This window comes from Phodopus roborovskii, unplaced genomic scaffold, assembly GCF_943737965.1.
Source record: "Phodopus roborovskii unplaced genomic scaffold, PHOROB, whole genome shotgun sequence".
NCBI lineage: Eukaryota > Metazoa > Chordata > Mammalia > Rodentia > Cricetidae > Phodopus > Phodopus roborovskii.
The window spans coordinates 2824390-2845803 of NW_026126603.1; the positions used below are offsets into that span (position 1 = coordinate 2824390).

The 21414-nt window shown below is 42.4% G+C and overlaps 1 protein-coding gene across 8 annotated transcripts in view; it reads left to right on the plus strand.

Annotated features, from left to right (window-relative positions):
- Window positions 1–21414, plus strand: part of Frmd4a (FERM domain containing 4A) — a 590169-nt gene that overhangs the window by 489419 nt on the left and 79336 nt on the right. For all 8 annotated transcript variants that reach the window (XM_051205872.1, XM_051205874.1, XM_051205870.1 and 5 more), the window contains 3 exons: window positions 3364–3420; window positions 4964–4986; window positions 19107–19190. In XM_051205872.1, coding sequence (XP_051061829.1) covers window positions 3364–3420; window positions 4964–4986; window positions 19107–19190 — 164 coding nt within the window. The remainder of the gene's footprint in view (window positions 1–3363; window positions 3421–4963; window positions 4987–19106; window positions 19191–21414) is intronic.

Consider the following 21414-nt stretch of genomic DNA (forward strand, 5'->3'; position numbering starts at 1 on the left):
GTGTCTCCCCCTGCCTCCCTTTCCTCTATAGCTGGATGCACTCTGACTCTGTGTATTTTATAGCCTCTTCATCTGGAGAGAAAAAGACAATTTACCCTAGTTAAAGACATTCTTTTCCACTTAACCTAAGGACAGTTACAGTGGGAAGGAACTTGCCTAAACCAGGCCACATATTTAAGACTGTTGCTGGAGGCTTCACTGTAGCTGGTAGAGCACTGTGGTTAATATTCACCTACAGGACCTCCTGGGACTACATAATGGGTTGTGCCTTCCTCCCTTTCCCCCACCTCTCCTTCCCCACACAGATACTTCCATCTAGCGAATGAACCAAATTATCAGTCATATCGCATGATCCTGCACAGGGCTGTCTGCCAATGGTTGATTTTGAGTTAAATACAAGATAAGCCTCCCTGATGGTGTTAACCATTAGCCCACTGTTGACCATTTGCTGAACCATAGGTGTAAATGTTTAACAGAAGGACTGACACATGCAAACACATGCATACACACACACACACACACACACACACACACACACACACACACACACAAATATGCTCTCAAGTACTGTGTACTCTTTAGCAAGTTGACCAGTGGGGAAAAGAAATGAATAAAGCAAGAGTAGAAATGATCTACTGTGGAAACTCTGTCTAGAGTCTCTGTGAAAGCATTTGTACACTGTTCCATGACTTATATTTTGATGGGAGCTGGTAATCCCACAACTGCCATTGCAGACATTCTCCCACATCCCAGCTCTCACAGGGCAGATGAATTACAGAGGCTGTTAAGCTCCCATGTCTGGTGAAGCATGAAGCATGGCTGTCCCCAGTCTTCCATATGGTGGTTAGATGATTGTTGGTGCTTTTGGGCTACATTTCTGAAAGTAGCAACTTTATCTATTTTTGGAATTCCTTGGCCTGAGAGACCATGAGGATATCCCTTCTTCAAAAGATGCAAAACTGTTGGGATATGTTGTCATGAATTATGACAGACAATTTTGGACACCCCCCCCAACTAATTAAAAAATCCATATATCAGAGTTTGGCTGGTAGTTCAAATAACTCTTAATTTAAATCACTCTTTCATGCCGACTTCAGTTATAAATATTGTTCTGAGATTGTGCTGGCTGGGACTGAGACCCTATTAACTTGGGAGGGGGCAAGTCCTAAGTGAGGTCATATATTAGAGAAGTTGTGGTTCCCAGCACAATAACTACCATTATGGTCCTCGTGACTTGAGGCAAGCCATATCATGTTTTTGGATTTCCAGCCTCAGTAAAAAGCGTGCTGTCAAGCCTTCTGGTGTCTACGTCTCTCCTAGCATCTTCTCTTGTCTAGCCACTCACTATCAGGTCTAGTGATGACAGGGAATAAAAAATGAAGATGTTCTGAGCTTGGTGGTTCATGCCTTAGTCACAGCACTTGAAACACTGGGGCAGGAGAATGACCATCAGTTTAAAGCCAGACAAAGCTGTAGAGTCAGACCCTTTTTGAAATGAGAAAAAGAGAAGGAAGTAGGGAGAAAGGAAAGATAAAGAAAAATTTCTCCTCAATCTTGATGATAGAAAAATGGCATCAAATAACTTCTTGTTGCTTGAGAATGGACCTGAGTTTGTCTCTAACACTATGGGCTATATATAATAAGGCATCATTCACTTAAAAGTTCATTAAGAGGGTGGGTCATGTCAAATGTTTATCATAAAAACATGTTTTGAGGGATAATGGGCAGATTTATTGTGGTGATGGTATCTTAAATGTGCAGGCCTGCCTCCAAAGCCATCAAGTTGTATATGATAAATACACAGACTTTTGCTTGGGTTTGAATTAATGCCTCAATGGTGCAGTTTTTACAAACAGAGGAACTCCAGGCCCATGTTGCTTCATGGCAGGGAGTACTCTGATAGATATGGTAAGTGGTTTTATTGTTGAGCAGGCATAAAGTACATTTATACAAACTATGGTGGCTGTGACATCACTAGGTGATGTCATCTTGGACCACTGGAGTACACACATGCTGGCAGTGATGTGAATGTTCCTACTTAGAGTCTAATTATGTCTGTGTTTTGGACATACATTGGAATTTTTTAACAAAGAAGTTTTTATTCTTTTAAGACCTTGTTCCTAGATTATAATTATTTGGTAAAGACCTAAAAGAACGAAAGAATATTCAAATTAGACACTGGACTAGCAATGACCAATAGAACTTTCATTAAGATAGAAACACTACAGATTATATTGAGCTGTAGCCACTAGCCATACTGAGCTGGGAGCACATGAAGGAACTGTGCTGGGTACCACTGAGGACCTGCACACTCAGTCTTGCCTTGTTTAACTTTCAATCAAGTCGTGATCCCATTGTAACATTTCTTTCAATGAAGCCTCACTACTTGTGCTAAGGCAGAAATTAAAAAGAAGCTGTAAAGGGGCTGGACATGGTTGTGAACCCTTCAATCACAGTACTTGGGAGGCAGAGGCAAGTCTGAGCTCTGGGCCACCCAGGGCTACACATGAGATCCTATCTCAGAATAAATAAATAAATATGTAATTTTGGTTATTGAGCAGCTGTATTCCTGTGACTAGTAAGGTAGATGAGCAGATTTGGGCTGAAGAAATGGCTCAGTGGTTAGGAGTACTGGCTACTCTTCCAAAAGACCAAGGTTTAATTCTCAGCACTCATAGGATGGCTTATGACCACCTATAACTCTAGTCTGGCCTTGGATATATGTCTGCCCAGAGTCTCTCTCTTCCCCTCCCTCCTTTCTTCCTTTTCTCCCACTGTCCTCCCCTCTTTCTCCCTCTCTTCTTTCCCTCCCTCTCCCCACACTCCTCCTTTCTCTTTCACACACACATACACACACACACACACACACTCCTTCTGCATACATGTGGTATACAGACATACATGCAGGTAAAACACCCATGTTAATGAAATAAAAATAAGATAAAGATGAGCATGTGTATGCAAAGCTGGACATGGTCCATCCCTACTGCCTCGTCCAGATTTGTGATGACTTGTAGGCTTCTTTGAAAAGATCTTTGGGAGGGTTCAGGGTGGAGTCACTCAGAGAAATTGTCTGAAGAACCAAAGACATTCTAAAAGTGTTTGAGATTCTGAGGAACTCCCAAGAAAGACCAGGTCTCTTCCATGGGAGCTACTGTAAGGAAGCTGGTAGTGCCAAATTACAAGGAGTTCAGTGACACATGCCTAGAATCTCCACACTTGGGAAGCAGAGACAGGAGGGTTGTGAGTTTGCATCCAACCTAGACTATATCACAAGATCCATATTTTTAAAGTTTTTAATTAGTTAATTATTCAAAACTGAGTAGAAAAATATAAGACTCATGTTGACCTTTCTCCTTTCAGGAGCTCATTGATGTGGACAGTGAGGTGGTGTTTGAGCTGGCATCCTATATTTTGCAGGTAAGTCGATATGGGTGCACACAAAAGGAAATGTGGCCTCTGTGCCCACCCAGCAGCCATTTCCAGCTTGACTTTTTAACATTTTCTAGCCACAGACGAAGGAGATATTAGGAATGCTGATGCCATGGCCATGATTAGAGGTTTGCACTATTCCAGAATTTCAAGGCAGTATATCATATGACCTCAAAGGGAAGTTATGGATTTAATCTGTGATTAGTTGATTCTCTGACCCCCATTGTAGTGAGATAGTCCTTCTGTGGCACTGACCACGCCCATTGGGGGTGGAGCCATGGGCGGAAGTGACCTGTGAAAGGAGGTCGGAGAGAGAGCTGGGAAAAGCTCTCTTGCTGGCATGACTCCGACTGGAGAGCATCGGGTTGAATTTCCTGGTGTTCATCTGTCTAGGTTGTAAGTTATTTCTCCCTGAATAAACATCTATTCAACCTATTTGTTTATCCTGATCCGTATTTAACCATGATACCCCACTTTCTGTAAGTTTGGTACATTCATTTGCCCTGAGAAAAACCAAATGAATACCTAGAAAGGATCACCTCCTCTCCCCACAAAAAAGTCAAAGTAACAGTCTTTAGTTGGAGACAGACAGACAGGCAAGAGTATCATCTATAACGTTGGCAAGATGAGTTGAAGTGCTATCATGAAGTTATGCTTTTAAACAAGTATTTATTGTATGCTGCTGTGTCCAAGAGAGTCTACCACATTCACTGATGTTCACATGGCCTCTGGCTTCCAATTCTTTGGTGTAATTAGGAAAGAGCTCTCAATTCCAAAAGTGACAGAAGAAATAAACTTTTCTAGCCTGGCACAGTGGCATGCACCTGTAATCCCAGCTGCTTTGGAGGTTGGGCTAAGAGGGCAGACTGCAGCTGTCTAAGGGAGGAAGGAAGGGACCAGAAGGCAAGGGGAAGAAAGAGGGGAGGTTTCAAGGAAGACAGGGGGAACTGAAGGCAGGGAGGGGCGAAAGAGAGTAGGGGGAGGAGTAAGGAAAGATGGGAGAGAGAAGTAATTGTGTATGTATGAGGAAAGGAGAGAAAATGAACAGGGAGGGAGGGAGGGAGAGAGGGAGGGAGGGAGAGAGGGAAGGAGAGAGGAAGGGAAGAAGGGAGGAAGAGAGGGAGGGAGGGGGAGAATTTTATCCAGATATGTGCTCAGTTTAGAAGTTTTAAGCTTAATTTAGTTAGATCAGGGCCTTGAAATGTAAACTTCATATAACTTTGTAAAGTTTACATTGTGTCTCCTATTCAGATGATGCATATATATATTCTTCCTGCCTCTAACCCATCAGATAGGGTCTCACTATGCAACCAGGCTAGTTTCAATGTCAGAATCCTCCTGCCTGAGCATCCCAATTGCTGGGAATTACAGTTGTGGGAATGTTCCCCCACACCTGGCTTAGCATTCCTTGTCACTGAATTCCAGAGAGAAGGTGGCAGCAGTAGGAAGCTGGTCTTACCATATTCAGCAGGGACATAAATTTTCACTCTAACAATGGATCTGATTCACTCATTTCTTTTTTCTTTCACAGGAAGCAAAAGGCGATTTCTCTAGGTGAGTCTTATTGGTTTAAATATATACTTGTTGCTTTTTTGTTTAAAGAAACTACCTTACATGGACCTTGTAGGAGAATGGTGTATTGATTAGTGAGATCCAGCTGCGGTACTGTCAACTGAACAGGAAGTCTGCAGGGCACACTCAGTGGTAGTGAAGATGGTATTCTCCCTAAATGAACCTCCTGAGGTTACTGAAAAGCTGAACTCAGAGCCCAGTGTCTCCAATGGCCATTATTCTGTGTGTCTCTGGGGAGCAGGGAATCACTCCAGTTACATATACCTGGAGAGTTCCAAAGAGTAAATAGATGCACATCTTTTTTCCTCTCAATTTAGTTGCTGACTTTCAAGGGGGAAAATCCATGTCATATAGGGAAATATGTTTCAGGGAAGTATCAACAGCATAGAAATACCATTCCTGTCTGTCTTCCATGGAAAGATGCTATGTTAAGGGAAAAACAGAATTAACTGCTGAGGACAGCTTGAGTAATCCTGTGGGGCTGCCATCTTGAATCCTGTCATTGGCTCCTTAAGGACTGTGTCGCAGAACAGCATGGCTGACATTGTCCCCAGTCTCTAATGATCTGCATGGAGCCCGCACAGCACAGGGGATTGTAGCTAGCCCTCAGCAGAACTAACTGTTCACAGGCAGGCATTTCCCAGGATTCTGTCTTAACATCTAGTGGGGAAAGCGCAGGATAGTCTAGTCTTTAGGATCAAGAATTGTCTGTAAAAGAAATGACTGTATGGCCAAGAAAAATAAAACTGTGTGCTTCCAAGAGCTGGGGCTCATAGCTCAGTGGTGGGACATGTACCTGACACATGAGACCAGTTATAACCCCCCCACACATACCCCCACACCCTCCCCACTGCCCATGCACTGGAGAAAGAAGAAAAGAAAGGCACAATGTTCTAGACTAACAGGATAAAGGTAGAAAATGAATATCAACAAGAAACAGACATCAGATCTGGGGGAATGGTGCAGGGGATAAAGTGTTTACAGTGCAAGCATGAGGGCTTGAGTTCAAAGCCCCTGCATCCATTTAAAAAGCACAGTACTTACTGTACATCTGCACCTCCACTGCTGTGCCAGAAAGAGGCAGAGACAGAAACATCCCTAGGACTTGCCTGTCAGCCAGTCAACCAAACTGGTGAGCTCCAGGTTCAGTGACAGACCCTGTCTCAAAAAGAAGGGGCCCGGGGGTGGTGGTGCATGCCTTTAATCCCAGCAATCACTCAGGAGGTAGAGACTAGAGATCTCTGTGAGTTCAAGGCAAGCCAGTAGGGGAAGTGGGTAAAGAAGACACCTGAGTGAGCTTCTGGTTCCTACACTCACTTACACAGAAGGGTGTTCCTGCACACGCACAAACACAAATCTTCCAAGTCAGGAGTGCATACATATTGCTATTTTTGAAGAATTTTTATCTATAAATGTACCCTAACCAAACTTGAGGTGTATGTTCTCAGTCAGCTATCTCAGCTAAATGGAAAGAAATATTTTAAAATCTAAAATGATAGTTGGCAAACCTTTTCTGTAAAGGCTGTATATCTGGCTTCCCCAGGGCACATGGTCTCCACTGCAGAGACTGCACCTTTTCCAAGTATCAAAGGAGCCTCATGTGGTAGGAGAACTAAGGAACATGGTTGTGTTTCAATAAAACTTTATTTAGGGAAATAGAGGTTTGACTATTACATAAATCCTTGTGTACCATGAATTTTTCTTCCTCTCTTTCCTTTTCTCTTGTTCCTCCTTCCCTATCTTCCTTACCTCCTCTATTTGAAAATGTAGGAACTACTCTTCATTCCTGAGCCGTACAAAAACAAGTGTGGATGTATAGTTTGGGCCTGTGAGCTAGAGTTAGTTGACTCCTTGTTGGTCTAAATTGTAGCCCTTTATCTCAGCTGAACTGTTTTCTGTAAAGAGAGCTCCATGCCTCCTTTATTTAGGCTTCCCTAGTCTTTGGCAGGAAAAAGAGTTAGATTTTCACTATGTAACAGGTGTTAGAGGCCTTAGCTGGGGACTTTGAACTTGGCATATGGCTAGTCCTCATTTACTTGTTGTTGAATGAAGCTTGTAATCTGCTCCTTTCTTATGACCTGAGTTTGGGATTATAATTGAGGATTTCAACAAGTGTAAGTTCTGCAGGTCTGGGAAAACTGCTTGAAAGGCCACAGATCCAGTGGAGTCCAGTGCCTGGTGTTCTTACTCTGAAGAAACTTTTCCATTGCCAGCTCAGAACCCACAAATAATATTTCTTTTTGAGAGCACCCTGGCCAGTGTGTATGTGCGGGTGTCTATCTGTCCATCCGTGTGTGTGTGTGTGTGTGTGTGTGTGCTGGAAACAACCTCCTCTGTCCCATGGGTCCTGGGAATGCAGCCACACAGGCTAAGCACCAGGCAGGAAGAAGAATAGACTTGGCCTGGAGTCCTTCGTGGCCCCGTTGTCCAGCTCCAGCATGCCAGTGTGTTAGCTGAAAGCAGATATACAAAGGCCATTTCATTGGTCAGAGCTGTAAAGTGGCTTGTTTGTAGCTGCAGCTGTCTACAGGAGAAGTAGCTGTTGGGAGAAGGGAAGGTCAGACAGTTCATGCAAGGTTAGTTTATCTCATCCTGTAAAATTCACGCCACAGAATGCAGAGGTGAGCTGGGATGTGCAAGCCCCCAATAACACATCATTTCCAAAGCAGGCTCAAGATCAAGAACTTCAGAATTCTCAGGGCCACTGTGCAAACATGAGGACTGTAGTTCAGCATATAAAAGGCTGAAAGCAAAATTGTGCATGTGTAACCCAGCACTGTGCATCGGTAAGGGGACAAAGACAGCAGGATTCCCCAGTGCTTATTGGCCAGCTAGCCAGACAGAACTAAACTATAGGCTCAGTAAGAGACTGTCTCCTGAAAATAAGATACAGAGCAATCAGGGAAGACCCCTGATGCCAACCTCTGGTTACCTGCAGACACATGTATTCACACTCATGGAAACACATCAATAAACCATATACATAAAACATACATTTCTTATGTGTACCTCTTGAGGGACACTTCTAAAAAGACTTCTCCAAACTAGGAGTTGACTATATTGGTTTGATAGTTGAACATCAGGCATTTTAGATTTGTCATTTGCACATTATTTTAGTTTTGTAGAAACTAGATTTTAATATTAGTAATTAACCTTAGTTCTATGAGCAACTGGATAGTTTTAATTTGTAAGCATTACCTGTCATAAATATATTTTTCTCAACAACATCAATAAAAATAAGCTTAGAAGTACAGACCTTTGGAGAAGATACCATAGAGTCTAGGTGGTCAAATAGCCTTTTGAATGAATGACCTTACACAAAAGTCAAAGTAACTCTGGGGCTAGAAAAATGTCTCAGTGGTTAAGAATGCTGGCTTCTCTTTCAGAGGACTTGAATTCGATTCCCACCATCCACATGTCAACTCACAACCTTTTATAACTCCAGTCCCAATATATTAGAACCTTCTTCTGGTCTCCAAGGGTAGTGCATTAATGTGGTGTACAAACATGCAAGCAAACATACACATTAAGATAAATTTTTTAAAAGTAAAAGTCTTCCACAGCCTGAGGGTCTTGAACCTATCCCTTCCTAAAAGCCTACCCTGCCTTAGGACCTGTGTGTCTACAGTCGGTTCATCAAGTGTGATCTGACTCTACGTATGTGGAATGAGTACTCAGAACTTACAAACCATGGTACATCTTTGTTGAAGCATGAGAGGAAGGAGGTTATGCTTGCAACTGAGAGAGGCTGGAATGCTGACATAGTGTTTACAGGAAGAGGCTGATAAGGAGACAACCCTGAGCAAGAACCTCTCTGCTGTGCCACTCATGGACTCTTCTGGCCCTTCTTTGCTCCTCTCTTTTCTCCTTAGCACATCCCTGAAGACGTTTCTTGCCCATTTCCCCTTTCAGTCAATAGAATGAGCACATCCTCTTCTTACATTTTTTTGAGACACAGCCTCTCTATATATCTCTGGCTATCCTGAAATTCACTATTAGACCATGCTGGCCTTGAACTCACAGAGATGGGCTTGCCTCTGCCTCCCGAGTTCTGGAACTAAAGGTTTTTTGCTACACAACTAGCATTCTTAATGTGATAATGAAAAATGGGGTTAGCAATGCTGAAAGCCAATGGCTGAGTTAAAGACAGTTAAGTAAATAGTGCCCCATGATAGTGAGAAGCATGTACCATGCCTGTTGATATTCTGACATAAGGTAGACAAGTCTGTATGCTATCATTAAAGGGTTCGGAAATAGTCTTATCTAAAAATAATGTTTTCTCACTTGTATTATTTTCCGCAGCACAGCACAAATAATCTTGTTTCATTTCCTGATATGTGTTCATGTTTAAAAACAAATTGCATGTGTCACCTTTCAGGAAGTGAGCAGAGTTGGCATTTCTGTCTGAAAACAATTGAATAGCCTCTGAGCTATCAATCAAAACAGCCATTGGCACTCATGTTAGGTGGAGTGGGCCCAATATAGAATAAACCAAAAAGTCCTTATATAATCATCATGGATCAATGTTAGTCAACTAGCAGATATTGCCTGTTATGTACACATTACAATGTACCAGTTTCTTCACTGCTTGACTCTTTTTGTATATGGAGTATTTGTATATATGTGCGAAGTCACATGTGTACATGTGCGTATATGCCAGGGGTCTGTATCAAGTGCCTTCTTCTATGCTCTACACCTTAGTCTTTGAGACAGTGCCTCTCACTGATTAGTGACTGGCCACTGAATCCCTGCGATCCTCCTGCCCCCTCTTCCCAGCTAGGATCACAGACACATACCACCATGCCTGGCTCTTTACATAGGTAGTAGGGATCTAAACTCAGGTGTCATCTTTATACAGCAAGTGGTTTAATCACTGAGTTACCTCCCAAGCCCCTCTAAAGATGTTTTTATTTAATATATAATTTCTAATGTCTTGTAAAAAATCCTTGAGCTACTATAGAAAAGTAATATCTGTTGCTTGCTTAATCATTGTAAAACAAACAACAACAACCAAACCAACCATTGCATCAACCTAGTGGAAATCCAAACTTTCTGAGATTCTAATTTGACTTAACAGAAGACATCACAGTACTTCTTTAAACGGATTATTAGGGACAATAACTTGCTTTTATTTTTGTTTGGGAATATTTTTTCACAAGGGAAAGTTATTTAAAACCCCCCACTGATCCATTTCTTCATATTAATCTTGAGAATCTCCACATTATCACCTTTAATTAGCTCTTTGGAACTTTCTGGAAATGTGATAGAAACACTTTTAAAAATAATTATTTTCACACTGGTTATGGAAGCTGGTATGTGTATGTAGCCCCAGCATCAGGAAAGGCTGAAGTTGAAGGATCAACCTGAACTTAATTAAGGCCTGCCTGGACTACATAATGCTGCCAGGACTACATAGTACTCTGTCTCAGAACGAAAATCATGATAATAATAATCTTAAACATTTTTTTCAAAGTTGAAAGACCATTAATCATTAATGTCAAAAACTACACCACCTCTGACATACAGAATTGTCAGTACAATACAAGCAAGAAGGACACACAACTCACAAGAGAGGCTATAAGGTTACGACTTTCCTTTCCTCTCTAGTTTTAATGCTGCTCTAGTTTTTTCTTCCATGATAGATAAGTGAATAAAATGCAGTTGATAGTGAAGCTGAAAAACTTAAAGCTAAGTGTCATCACTTCAGAATGGCCATTAGAGCCATATGGAATGAAATATACTGAGATACACCTAGTATGAAAAGTGTTTGAGTGGCTTCCTTATCCTGGCTGTATGGTGTTTTTATTTGAGATATGATTAGAGTAAAGTGATTTTATTTGGGATCAGGGGAAGAATCATCTGGGACAAGTGAGCACATCTGTTCCATCGAATGTTTTGATAACAAGATTTATTAAAATAGAATCTCCAAAGCTCTGCTGGGACCTGGAAATATCTTTGTTACAGAAGACTGGAGGTACTGATGTTAATCACTAAAGCAAGTTCCTGCAACACAAGCTATGTTAGGACCCATAAGCCAACTGAAAAAAAGACTCGTAGTAAAGAAATTCCATATAAAGGTCCGTGAGCCACACTATGTCTATCTGGTGGACACCCCATTTAGCAAGCTCCTCCAAGTACTGCAGAAGTAGAGAAAGACAGGAAGCACCATCAGGCTAGGCAACTCAGAAAAACACAATCCAGGAAGGAAAAAGAATGGAGGGTTTGATTGACTATCTGGGAGTTAGCATATATGGCATTGTTACTAGTTTTTATGCTACTGTGACCAAATTACTTGACAGACACAATCGATGAGTGGAAGGACTCATTTGGGCTCACACTTTCACAGGGTTCCATTTATGGTTGTTTGGCCTCATGTACTGATACAAAGCATCATGGTGTGTGTGGTGGGATGGCTTAAAGGACGCACAACACAAGACAGGAAGTAGACTGGGTAATTTACCTCCAAGATCCCCCCCCCCCCGCCCCAGTAGACAACTTACTTTCTTCAGCCAGAACTCACTTCCCAAAGTTTCCAGACATCCAAAATAGCACACACACCCCCACCCCAACTAGGGACCAAGCCCTCAAAAAAAAAATGGTGGACATTACAAAATCAAGCCATAATAATATCTGTACACAGTTAAATGCTGGTCTGTGTGAGAGAATCTGAGCTTATGGGGGTGGGGGGGTGTTAGTAGTTGGGAAGAAACCTTATTGTGTTCCTGAGATTATATCTGTAGGATTCTCCTTGTTTTTCTTTTCAAAAAGAAAATCTTGATTTTGAAACTAGAGTATTGTATTGCTCAATCAATAGAGGCAAATAGCACCCCTTATTAACACAAGAGGTTGACTTTCAAATGAGGAGTTGTGATGTTTATTATGCTCAAACATTCCCATTAATTTCTAGAAACCACATGTTCTTAGGTCCCTGAGGGAACAATTAAATAATGACATTTTAATATTTTATCTTCTATAAACCATGGGACTGTATGGTCACTACTCTAGAGAAAAAGAAATTTTGATTTTTTTTTTTCCTTTCCACTTTTGAAATCAGGTCTGCCCCATTTGAGAGAATATTAGTAGTTATTGTAAACTAAAATGGGGTTGTCTCTAAAAATTTTAGGCTTTGAAATCTTTCTAGTCAAGCCAGAGAATGCAAGTCATAGGCTTAAGCAAGAGTTTTAGAAGTTCCTGGAAAAAACAAGAAAGATCTCACTTTCTTGTACATATCTTTAAAACATGCATTCATATCAATGGTTGTATTTCAAAAGATGAGCAAGTTATCTTCTTATCCAGTCTACAGGGTTGAGTGCTGGTAGCTCTAAAACAACACTGTTATATTGCCTACTCTTTCATTGCTATGATAAAACACCATGACTAAAATTAACTTAAGAAAGAGTAGTTTATTTTGATTTATGGTTCCAGGGAGATAGAATCCATCATGGTAGGAAGGCATGGCATGGTGACAGAATCAGGAAGCTGACTGTTCACATTTTCATCCACACACAGGAAGCAGAAAAAGAGAACAGGAAGTGGGTAGAGGCTAGAAACCCTTAAAGCCCACCCCCAAAGATGTGTTTCTTCCAGCAAGCTTGTACTTCTCCCAAATAGTGCTACCAACTGGGGACCAATTATACAACAATCTGAGCCTATGGGAGACATTTTGTGGTGATATATTGTTCATTATCTAATAAAGCAAGCTGAAGATCAGAAAAGCAAAGCAGCTTATGCACTAGCTTTTACCTCTACCTCACACCGAAATGGATGCCCCTGTCTCCATGAATCCTCAGAGTGCAATGCAGACTACACTACTCTCCACCAAGCCTCAGCCTGCAATCCCTTCCCTGTCTGGAAACTAAATCTCACATGAGGCCCTTTGCTTCTTCCTTTCATACCTCTCAAATCCTGAGATTAATGGTGTAAGCTCTGATTCACTCTCATGTAGCCCAGGGTGGTCTTAGACTCCAGAGATCCATCTGCCTCTTCTCTCTCTCTCTCTCTTCCTTCCTCTCTCTTTCTCCCTCTCTCTCTCTCTCTTCCTCCCTCCCTCCCTCTTGTCCTGGGATTAAAGGTTCCTGCCTGGCTTCTATGGCTAGCTAGCATGGCTGCTAGAATTAAAGGTATGTGTCACCACTGCCTGACTCTGGCTGTGGATAGCTTTGCATTTGATTGCCAGTTGCTTTATTAAATCATAAATATCAAAATATCACCAGAACATTTCTCATTCAAATCACCACAGCTATAAATCAAAGTTTGTAGATTATTAGAGCCATAGCTTTTCATTTATATGAAAGATTCGCATCTAACTCAGCAAGTTTAGTTATTATAAGTCATTATTAGACCTTTTGATCATCTGGTGTCTATTTTCATACAAATGGATATTTGGAGAAGGGACAGGGGAAGTTGTTATGGGGTCTCACTCTGTAGCTGGGGCTGGCCTGGAATTCAGAATTCCCTTGCCTCAGCCTCTTGGGTGCTAAGCTAGTATTACAAACAGGCACTGTCATAGCTGCCTCCTACAACTTCTGAATTGCCATTAAAGAGAAAAGAGTTGCCACTGTCCTCTAGTGAGAGGAATAGGTTTACTGAGACTTTTTAGGTAAGAAGTAAAAACAAACACACACACACATTTATGTTAGTAATGGCTCACATTTAGATATGGCTTTCATAACCTAACCAGTTCTGTCACACTTACACATGTCAATTCCCTTAGTGCAGTTTCCCAAGGAAAAATATTGTCATATGTTAATCTTGAAGTATACCTCTCATCTCAACAAATTGAAATTAATATGATTCTCGTATATCTGCTTGTTTTAAAAAAGAAAGGGGGTGTGTGAGGAGTTTTCCCATGATTTGAAAATAACCTGGAGAGCCACGAGTAATTGAGAAATGGCAGGGCTCTGTCACACCAGCTTTCAAAGGGAACAGAATCTGAGAGTCTGGAGTGAAATGTTCACACAGAAAAGTTGTGAACATTTCCAGAAAGCTGTGTTTTGTTCAGGGAAGTCCATTTGAGCTTTTGGGTATTTGACTTACATTTCAAATCACAAAAAAAAACACTTTTTTTTTTTTTTTTGCAAGTCGATACCACTCAAATCCTATGGGAATTGTTCAGCTATAAAGTAAGGATGGAACTTTGTGTTGTGGCTCTTTTGTTAAGTATGAATTTAATCTTCCTATCACAGTATCACATTTTGAGTGAACTCTGAAGAGCACAGAGGTCATGACACTGTCAAATTTTCAGAGCCAAGATCCCCAAGTTAAAGGATGACATTGTAGGAAGTGATCAGTTGTTTTCTTTTCTTGTTTCAAGAGAATTGTTTGCCTGATCACAGGCTGAGGGAAGAAGTCTGAGCTCATTTTACATTATATTCATTTACAACTAAGTGAGAAGCTCACAGGATTTCCTTAAAACCTAGGAAAATTCGACTCTGTAAGAAATGAATACGAATACAGTTGAGTGATTAGCATCAGAAATGAAGGATAAATAATCCATGTACATATTAAGATAGCATTAGTGTTAACTCATGGTGCATGTCCAAAACCCAGAATCCCTGGGAGGAAATAACCTCTGAGTCCCCAGATGTCTGCAGATGTCAAGTGCAATGACAAAAAGTTCACATATACAGGAGCCCAGAAGTGGACAATCTCTGTGACATCTTTCAAACCATCAGCTCCGCTGAGCCTTCACACCTGGGCAAAGCATACGATGGGAAGGAAATATTCATGTGATGTCATCCTTTTTTATTATTTTTTTCCTTTCATTTACTATAATCTCTGTGTTGCTTTTGCTCACCATCAGAAAAGAAAAGGACTGGGGAAAGGAAGAAATAAAGATAGGAGTTGTTCCTTGCACACTTCTTGAAGATCAGTAGAGAATAAGTCTGTAATTTCACTTCTCACGAATCATGTAGTCATGGATAAAAAGACTCTCGGGCTAGCAGGGCAGATCTGAGACTTGAGGATCCCCATGCTTCCCGATTCAGAATCTCTCAATTCAGAATGTCTCAGATTTCACACAAGTGATTGAGTCCCAGGTGGGAATTGACACCCTGGTCAGGCAGGGCTGGCATCAAAGAGATCACTCTCCCTAAACAAAAACATAGATATTGCCATGAGTGCTGGTGTGTCTGTAATGCCAGCAGAGGTGGAGGATGGGGAAGAAGAACAAGAATGTAGGGTCAGGGACTGGAGAGATGACTCAGCAGTTAAGAACAGTTGCTCTTGCAGAGGAACCGGGTTCGATTTCCAGGACCCACAAGGCAGTTACAGATGGTTGTCTCTATGGCAACTCTAGTTCTAGGAGATCCTGTACCTTCTTTGTCCGCCATGGGCACCAGGCACACATGTGGTACACAGACACACTTCTACACAAATAAAATACAACACAGACATACATCTATCCAGGCAAACCCTCTATACATATAAAATAAATATAATGTTTTTAACTCAAGATCAACCTTGGCAGCATAGGGAGTTGGAGGCCAACCTCAGTTGATGAGACTGGGCCCTGTCAGGGGTATGGTGGGATGGAGAAGAATGAAGAAGGGGGAGGAGGAAGGAGGAAAAGGAGGAAAATTGGGAAGGAGGAGGAGGAAGAGAAAGGAAGGTAAGTAGTAAAACATACCCTTGAGTTGCCACCAGAATAGGTTAAGTTTGTCTTCTGGAGCTTTGTGGGCTTGGGCAATGTATGCAACAAATTGTATATTCCTCCTTTACTCAAGAACATTCTTTCCCTGGAGAACCATAGCTTTGTGATATGCCCATCGATTAGAGAGGGTTTAGCTGATGCTCGCATAGCATTCTCATCTCACCATTCTGATTAGCCTTTTACCATACACTAGCTTTGTTTTTGAAACAATGGTTTCAGGGTGGGTTCCTTCCACCCTAAGCATACCCAGAGACCCCAGGCTTCCTCCCAATGCAAGGACATCTCATTTGACCCAAGGGAACTTTCCTGAAAATATTATTTCCCAGATCTTTAAGAAATATTTTGTTTGTTTGTTTATGTGTACACATGAGTGCAGTGCCTAGAAAAGAGCATCAGATTCCCAGAGCTGGAGTTACAGGTGGTTGTGAGCTGCCTGATGAGAACCAAACAATGGTCCTCTGCAAAAGCAGCGTATGCTCTTAGTTCCTAACCTCCAGCCCCTCTGGAACATTTATTTTTTTTAAGGAAAACACATGGTAGACTTTACCAATCTTTTTCTGGTGCTTAACATTGTCCCTGTTCATTTTATGGTGTCTTGGTTAAGTATGCTATTCTCTATTTGTCATAATGCTAGAAAAATTTTTTACTCCTATAGATCATCACTTTCACTTCCCAAGTTTTAGGTAGCCAAACACAAGCACATTCTATCAACCTACCACTCTGAAAAAAAAAAAACAAAAACAAAAACAAAAACAAAACAAACAAACAAACAAAAAAAACACAGCACAGCATTGAAACACCATTCCTATTCTGGCAACAATAACACTACCTAAACTTTTAAAATAAAACCTAGTTGATATTAAAAATCAGACTGGGGATTTTTCTTAACAACTGGTTGTCTAAGAGATTTTTAAAAAGGTTTTTCTTTCTAAAAATATAGTATGGCTGTGAGCTGTTTTACGGTATGTTTTAAGCTAGTGTTCATCAGTCATACTGAACTCTGCAATAGTGACAGTGTGGCAGTCCTTGAACAGAAAAGCTGGAATTTCTAGCACACTTGTTAACTACAGCCTTGTAGAGTCCTGAGGTGGATCAACCCCCTCTCCCATTGGGGTAACTTTCTCCCACCCACGTACTAATCAGGCCCATCCTTCTCGGTTCCTAAGGACAGAGGCACAGCTGGCTGTAGAACATTAGAGGAACTTTCTTATTTCCAGCTGCACATGTTGGCCAGATTGGCAGGGCTGGATGTCTCCAAGTGACTGCAGGTGTTTATAAACAGCAAAAAGGCAAACAGCATGTCCACAGACTCACCCTCTGGGGAGGCCTGGGAATTGTGGATCCCTTCCAGAGTGTAATGGATTTGGACAGGCTTCATGCCCTGGTGACTTTTCTGTGTAAACTTGCCCTGGAGGAGAACAAGAGATTCCATGGCAAGCCTCTGCAAGGAAGCGAAGCCTATGGCTGTCATCGGGGATGTTTATTTGCCAACAAACCTGTGGTTGGTAGGTTTGATGATCTTTTCCTCCTTTGGTTTCTTCCCCAAATACGCTTTAGACATGATGAAAGAGAGGAAGGAGCCTGAATTCAGGTTTCGGCTCCATGAAACACTGCTCATTGCTTCTTACAGTTCCAACAAACAAAACCTTACCCTGCAGAAGTGCCTTTGATATTTAAGGAATCACCCTTGGCACTGATGAACCATCAAGCCACATTTCCGTGTTCAAGTGTCCATAGTTAAGTGGGCAGGAAAGACCTTCTGTCCACCACCACGGAGTCTCAAGTGTTTGGCCAAAGTTGGCTTAAATTGTGCTTTCCTTGGTATGTAATTCTAAGTCACCATTAATCTCATTTTCCTAAACACCAGGAGTTCCCTCTTTGAAAATCTCCAGCAGTTTTGCCTCTATCTACTGGAGCATCTTGAACCTTCCTAAGGTATCACTGAAGGTCCTCAAAATTCTGTTCCCAAAATATCTTTTCAGTCACATGTCCCTTACATATGATCTCTTCCAATCAAGTTACACAGCTGCCTTCACTGTTTTCACAAAGGGTGACCCCTTTTTGAGCCATCCCCACAGTCCACTTTTACACCAGACCAGAAAAAGGCCTTCATTTCTTCAGAACTCTCATATTGCTTGCATAAGTTAACACGGTCAAACTTTGTTCATCTACCCACACTGTCAATTATCTTTGCATGAACAGATCTCATTTTCTCAGCTACCTGTGAACACATTTCTGGTATGCACTATGACCTATCCCAACTCTATCTCCCCCAGAAATTCCTTTATAACACTGAGGGCTCTAGCTTTTTACTGGACAGTAGATGACAAGCCCTTTTTCTATTAAGCACTTGGATAAGTTGAGTCAAACATTTCAAAGTTAAGAATTCCCTTCTGATTGGCCACTTGAAGATGACTTCATGAACATTCCTGTTCTTATTCTTAGTAAGTTTGGAAAATGCCCTGAATTCTAATGTTTCTAAACATCCAGATAATGCCTAGACAACATGACATGAACTTGGATTACTGGCACAGTCTTCCACAGTTGCATTTGGTGGTAGAGCTGCAGATGCCATTGCTGTTGATGTGGTTTTCCACTTGGGATATAAAGAACTCTCAATCCTTATGTTGACAGCATAGGTTTAAGGGTGATTGCTTTCCAATCACCCCAGGATATTTCCACCTGTTCCTGTGGCCTTCCCATCACATTCCCCTTGCTGCCTCCTAACTTTTTCATTCTTTCCTATTTACTTATTGATTTCCTGGTCATTGCTTTTATGTGGTAAAGTCAAGATCCTGGTGACCAGTGTTTACCTAGCTTTATATGAACAACACAAAGAGCCAATATCCCAGGTTAGTGCTATGGATCTAGTGCAAGTCTCCACAAGATGAACCCTGGCAAGACCAGCTGATAAACTTGAGAAACACTATTTAGAGACCAGAACCATCTCCAAGTGTATACTATTAATGGCTCTAGAAATTGAGTGTTGGTATAAACACCAGGGACCCCTAGAATAAAGGGGTGCATAACTGCTAAGTGACTAGATATAGGTATGTATAACCTTTAGATTAGAGGTCACATAGCATAAGAATAGACCAATACAAAAGAGTAAACTTATTTAACATATTAGGAGATGTGTTGGGACTTTTATTTCTGTAACTCTAACTTTGTGGATGGAGTGTGAACTTGCAGGGTGATAAAGTCATTGTTCCACATGCCAAAGGTTGGTCATGCTGGGACTGTGGGCATCTGGAGAAGGTTAGTTGAACCAGGAGAGTTTAAATTGTCTTCAACCCTGAGCATGTGTGAGTTTATGGGAGATGACACTCCAACTCCTGTCATTTGCTGTTATGAGTGAGCAAATGTGGGGCTCTCGGTCAGTCAGGTCTAATGAAGCAGGGTGGTTATTTCCTCAGGAGGTGATGTGATGTTTCTTGATTTTCTCTTTCAGCAATGAGGTGGTGAGGAGTGACCTGAAGAAGCTTCCAGCCCTTCCTACCCAAGCCCTGAAGGAACACCCCTCTCTGGCCTACTGGTAAGACCCCTGTCCCAGAACCTTCTTGCAGTCAAGTCTCCCACTGAGCCCGACTCCATCAGCTCCCACAGGCCTCCTCTCTCCCCATTGTGTCAAGGAACTTAGATGTTCAGAACTGCTTTCAGAGTCAGCAGTGGTGGTTTGTCCCATAATACCAGAATTTGGGGAAACTGAGGCAGAAGGATTCCAAGTCCAAGGCCAGCATAGGCTACACAGTACATTCAAGGAGAGCTTGGGCTAGAGTAAAACCCTGTCTCAAAAAAAGAGAAAGAAAAAGAAAAGTCCAGAAACCATTATCTGCACTTATTTACATAGCAAATATGTTAGCTCTCTCCCTTAATACTAATATTTTTGTGATTTCACTTTTGAAATGGCACTTCCTTAAGAAGTGTGTCCTGTGCTGATATAGTTTCTTGTTGGAACGCTGTCCGTGAACGGCAGGATGTGGGAGGTCTGTAAGGGTGGGAGAAGCAGGTTGTTTCCTTGGCAACAGAAGAATCGGGTTGTTTTCATTCTTCTTGGTGTTTCCTATATCCCGATTTAGCCCTTTGTAACATTATGCCACAGTTCATTTGCTGAGTCCTAAATTACCCATTTCCACGTGGTTTAGGCATTTGTGGTTGGGCCGGAGTGAAGCAGGGCTCCGAATTCCTGAGGAGTGTGCTGGAACCCTGCTGGGTCCTTATGCACTGACTACCGCCCTGTGACAGGAACAGGACTGTGTCCCTGGTATTCCTTCTGACCCTTCTCAGAAAGCAGTGTAGCTGCTCATAGTGTAAGACATAGTCCTAGTAGTATAGGCCTGCAACCCCAGCTTCTCAGAGAGCTGAGGCAGAAGGATTGCAAACTGAAGGCCCCCCTGAGCTACAGAGTGAACTCAACACTCACAGCTTAGTGAGACCTTGTCTCAAAAGAATGTTTTTAAGGGTTGGAATATAATTTGGTGGTATGATGTTTGCTTAGCATGTGTGGGGCCCTCAGTTCAAGAAAGAGAGGAGAGGGGAGGGAAAGAGAAGGGAAAGGGAGAGGGGAGGGGAGGAGGGGGGTGGAGGAGCAGAGGGGAGAGGAGAGGAGAGGAGGGGAGGGGAGGGGAGGGGAGGATAGGGGAGGAGGGGAGGGGAGGGGAGGGGGAGGATAGGGGGAGGAGAGGAGGGGAGGGGAGGAGAAGAGAGGAGAGGAGAAGAGAGGAGGGGAGGGGAGGAGAGGAGAGGAGAGGAAGGGAGGGGAGGAGAGGAGAGGAGAAGAGAGGAGAGAGGAGAGGAGAGGAGAGGAAGGGAGGGGAGGAGAGGAGAGGAGAGAGGAGAGGAGAGGAGAGGAGAGGAAGGGAGGGGAGGAGAGGGGAGGAGGGGAGGAGAGGAGAGGAGAGGAAGGGAGGGGAGGAGAGGAGAGGAGAAGAGAGGAGAGAGGAGAGGAGAGGAGAGGAGAGGAAGGGAGGGGAGGAGAGGAGAGGAGAGGAGAGGAGAGGAGAAGAGGGGAGAAGAGAGGAGAGGAGAAGAGAGGAGGGGAGGGGAGGGGAGGGGAGGAGAGGAGAGGAGAAGAGGAAAAGCACTGAACAAGTTGATCCCAGTAAGCCCCGACATGTAGCTCCCCAAGCACTTGAAAACACATTCTAAATTTTTTTGAACTAGTATTCCACCCTGACTAGACACTTCCAGCAGTAAATAATCTAAATATTCACTTATTCAGGTAGACTTAAGAGTGCCTTCAGGTTGGGGAGGTCAGGTCATAATGCACAGCTCTTTAGTGAGATGAAACCCATAGGCAGAAATCACTTTCTCAGAGAAGTCCCACCCATGAAGAGCTGGGCTCAAAACTGTGAGCACCTATGGGTAGACTTCCATCCCTCACTGTACCTCAGGCCTGATCTATTTATCATTCTTCCTTTGGAAGTGTATCTATAACTAAAGAGCAGGCTTATGCGAAGGATTCCAAATTCAAAACCTGTCTGGGTGATATTTGCAAGATGAAGGCCAACCTGGGCTATCGAGTGAGACATTGTCTCATTAAAAAAGATGGATGCTAATAGCTCCAGAAGGCAATGGTTCTCACACGCAGGGATGAATTACATGTGAGAACTGTAATGTCAGTAGACAGTCTGGAGTCAGAATTGCCTTTGACCTAATTCATCCCTCAATCGCGTCTTTATTTATTGTCTAACATTGTTAAACCAACGCCAATCGCAGAGCTCCCCCTCCTCCCCCTCTCACTCTGGATCAGTCTAGCA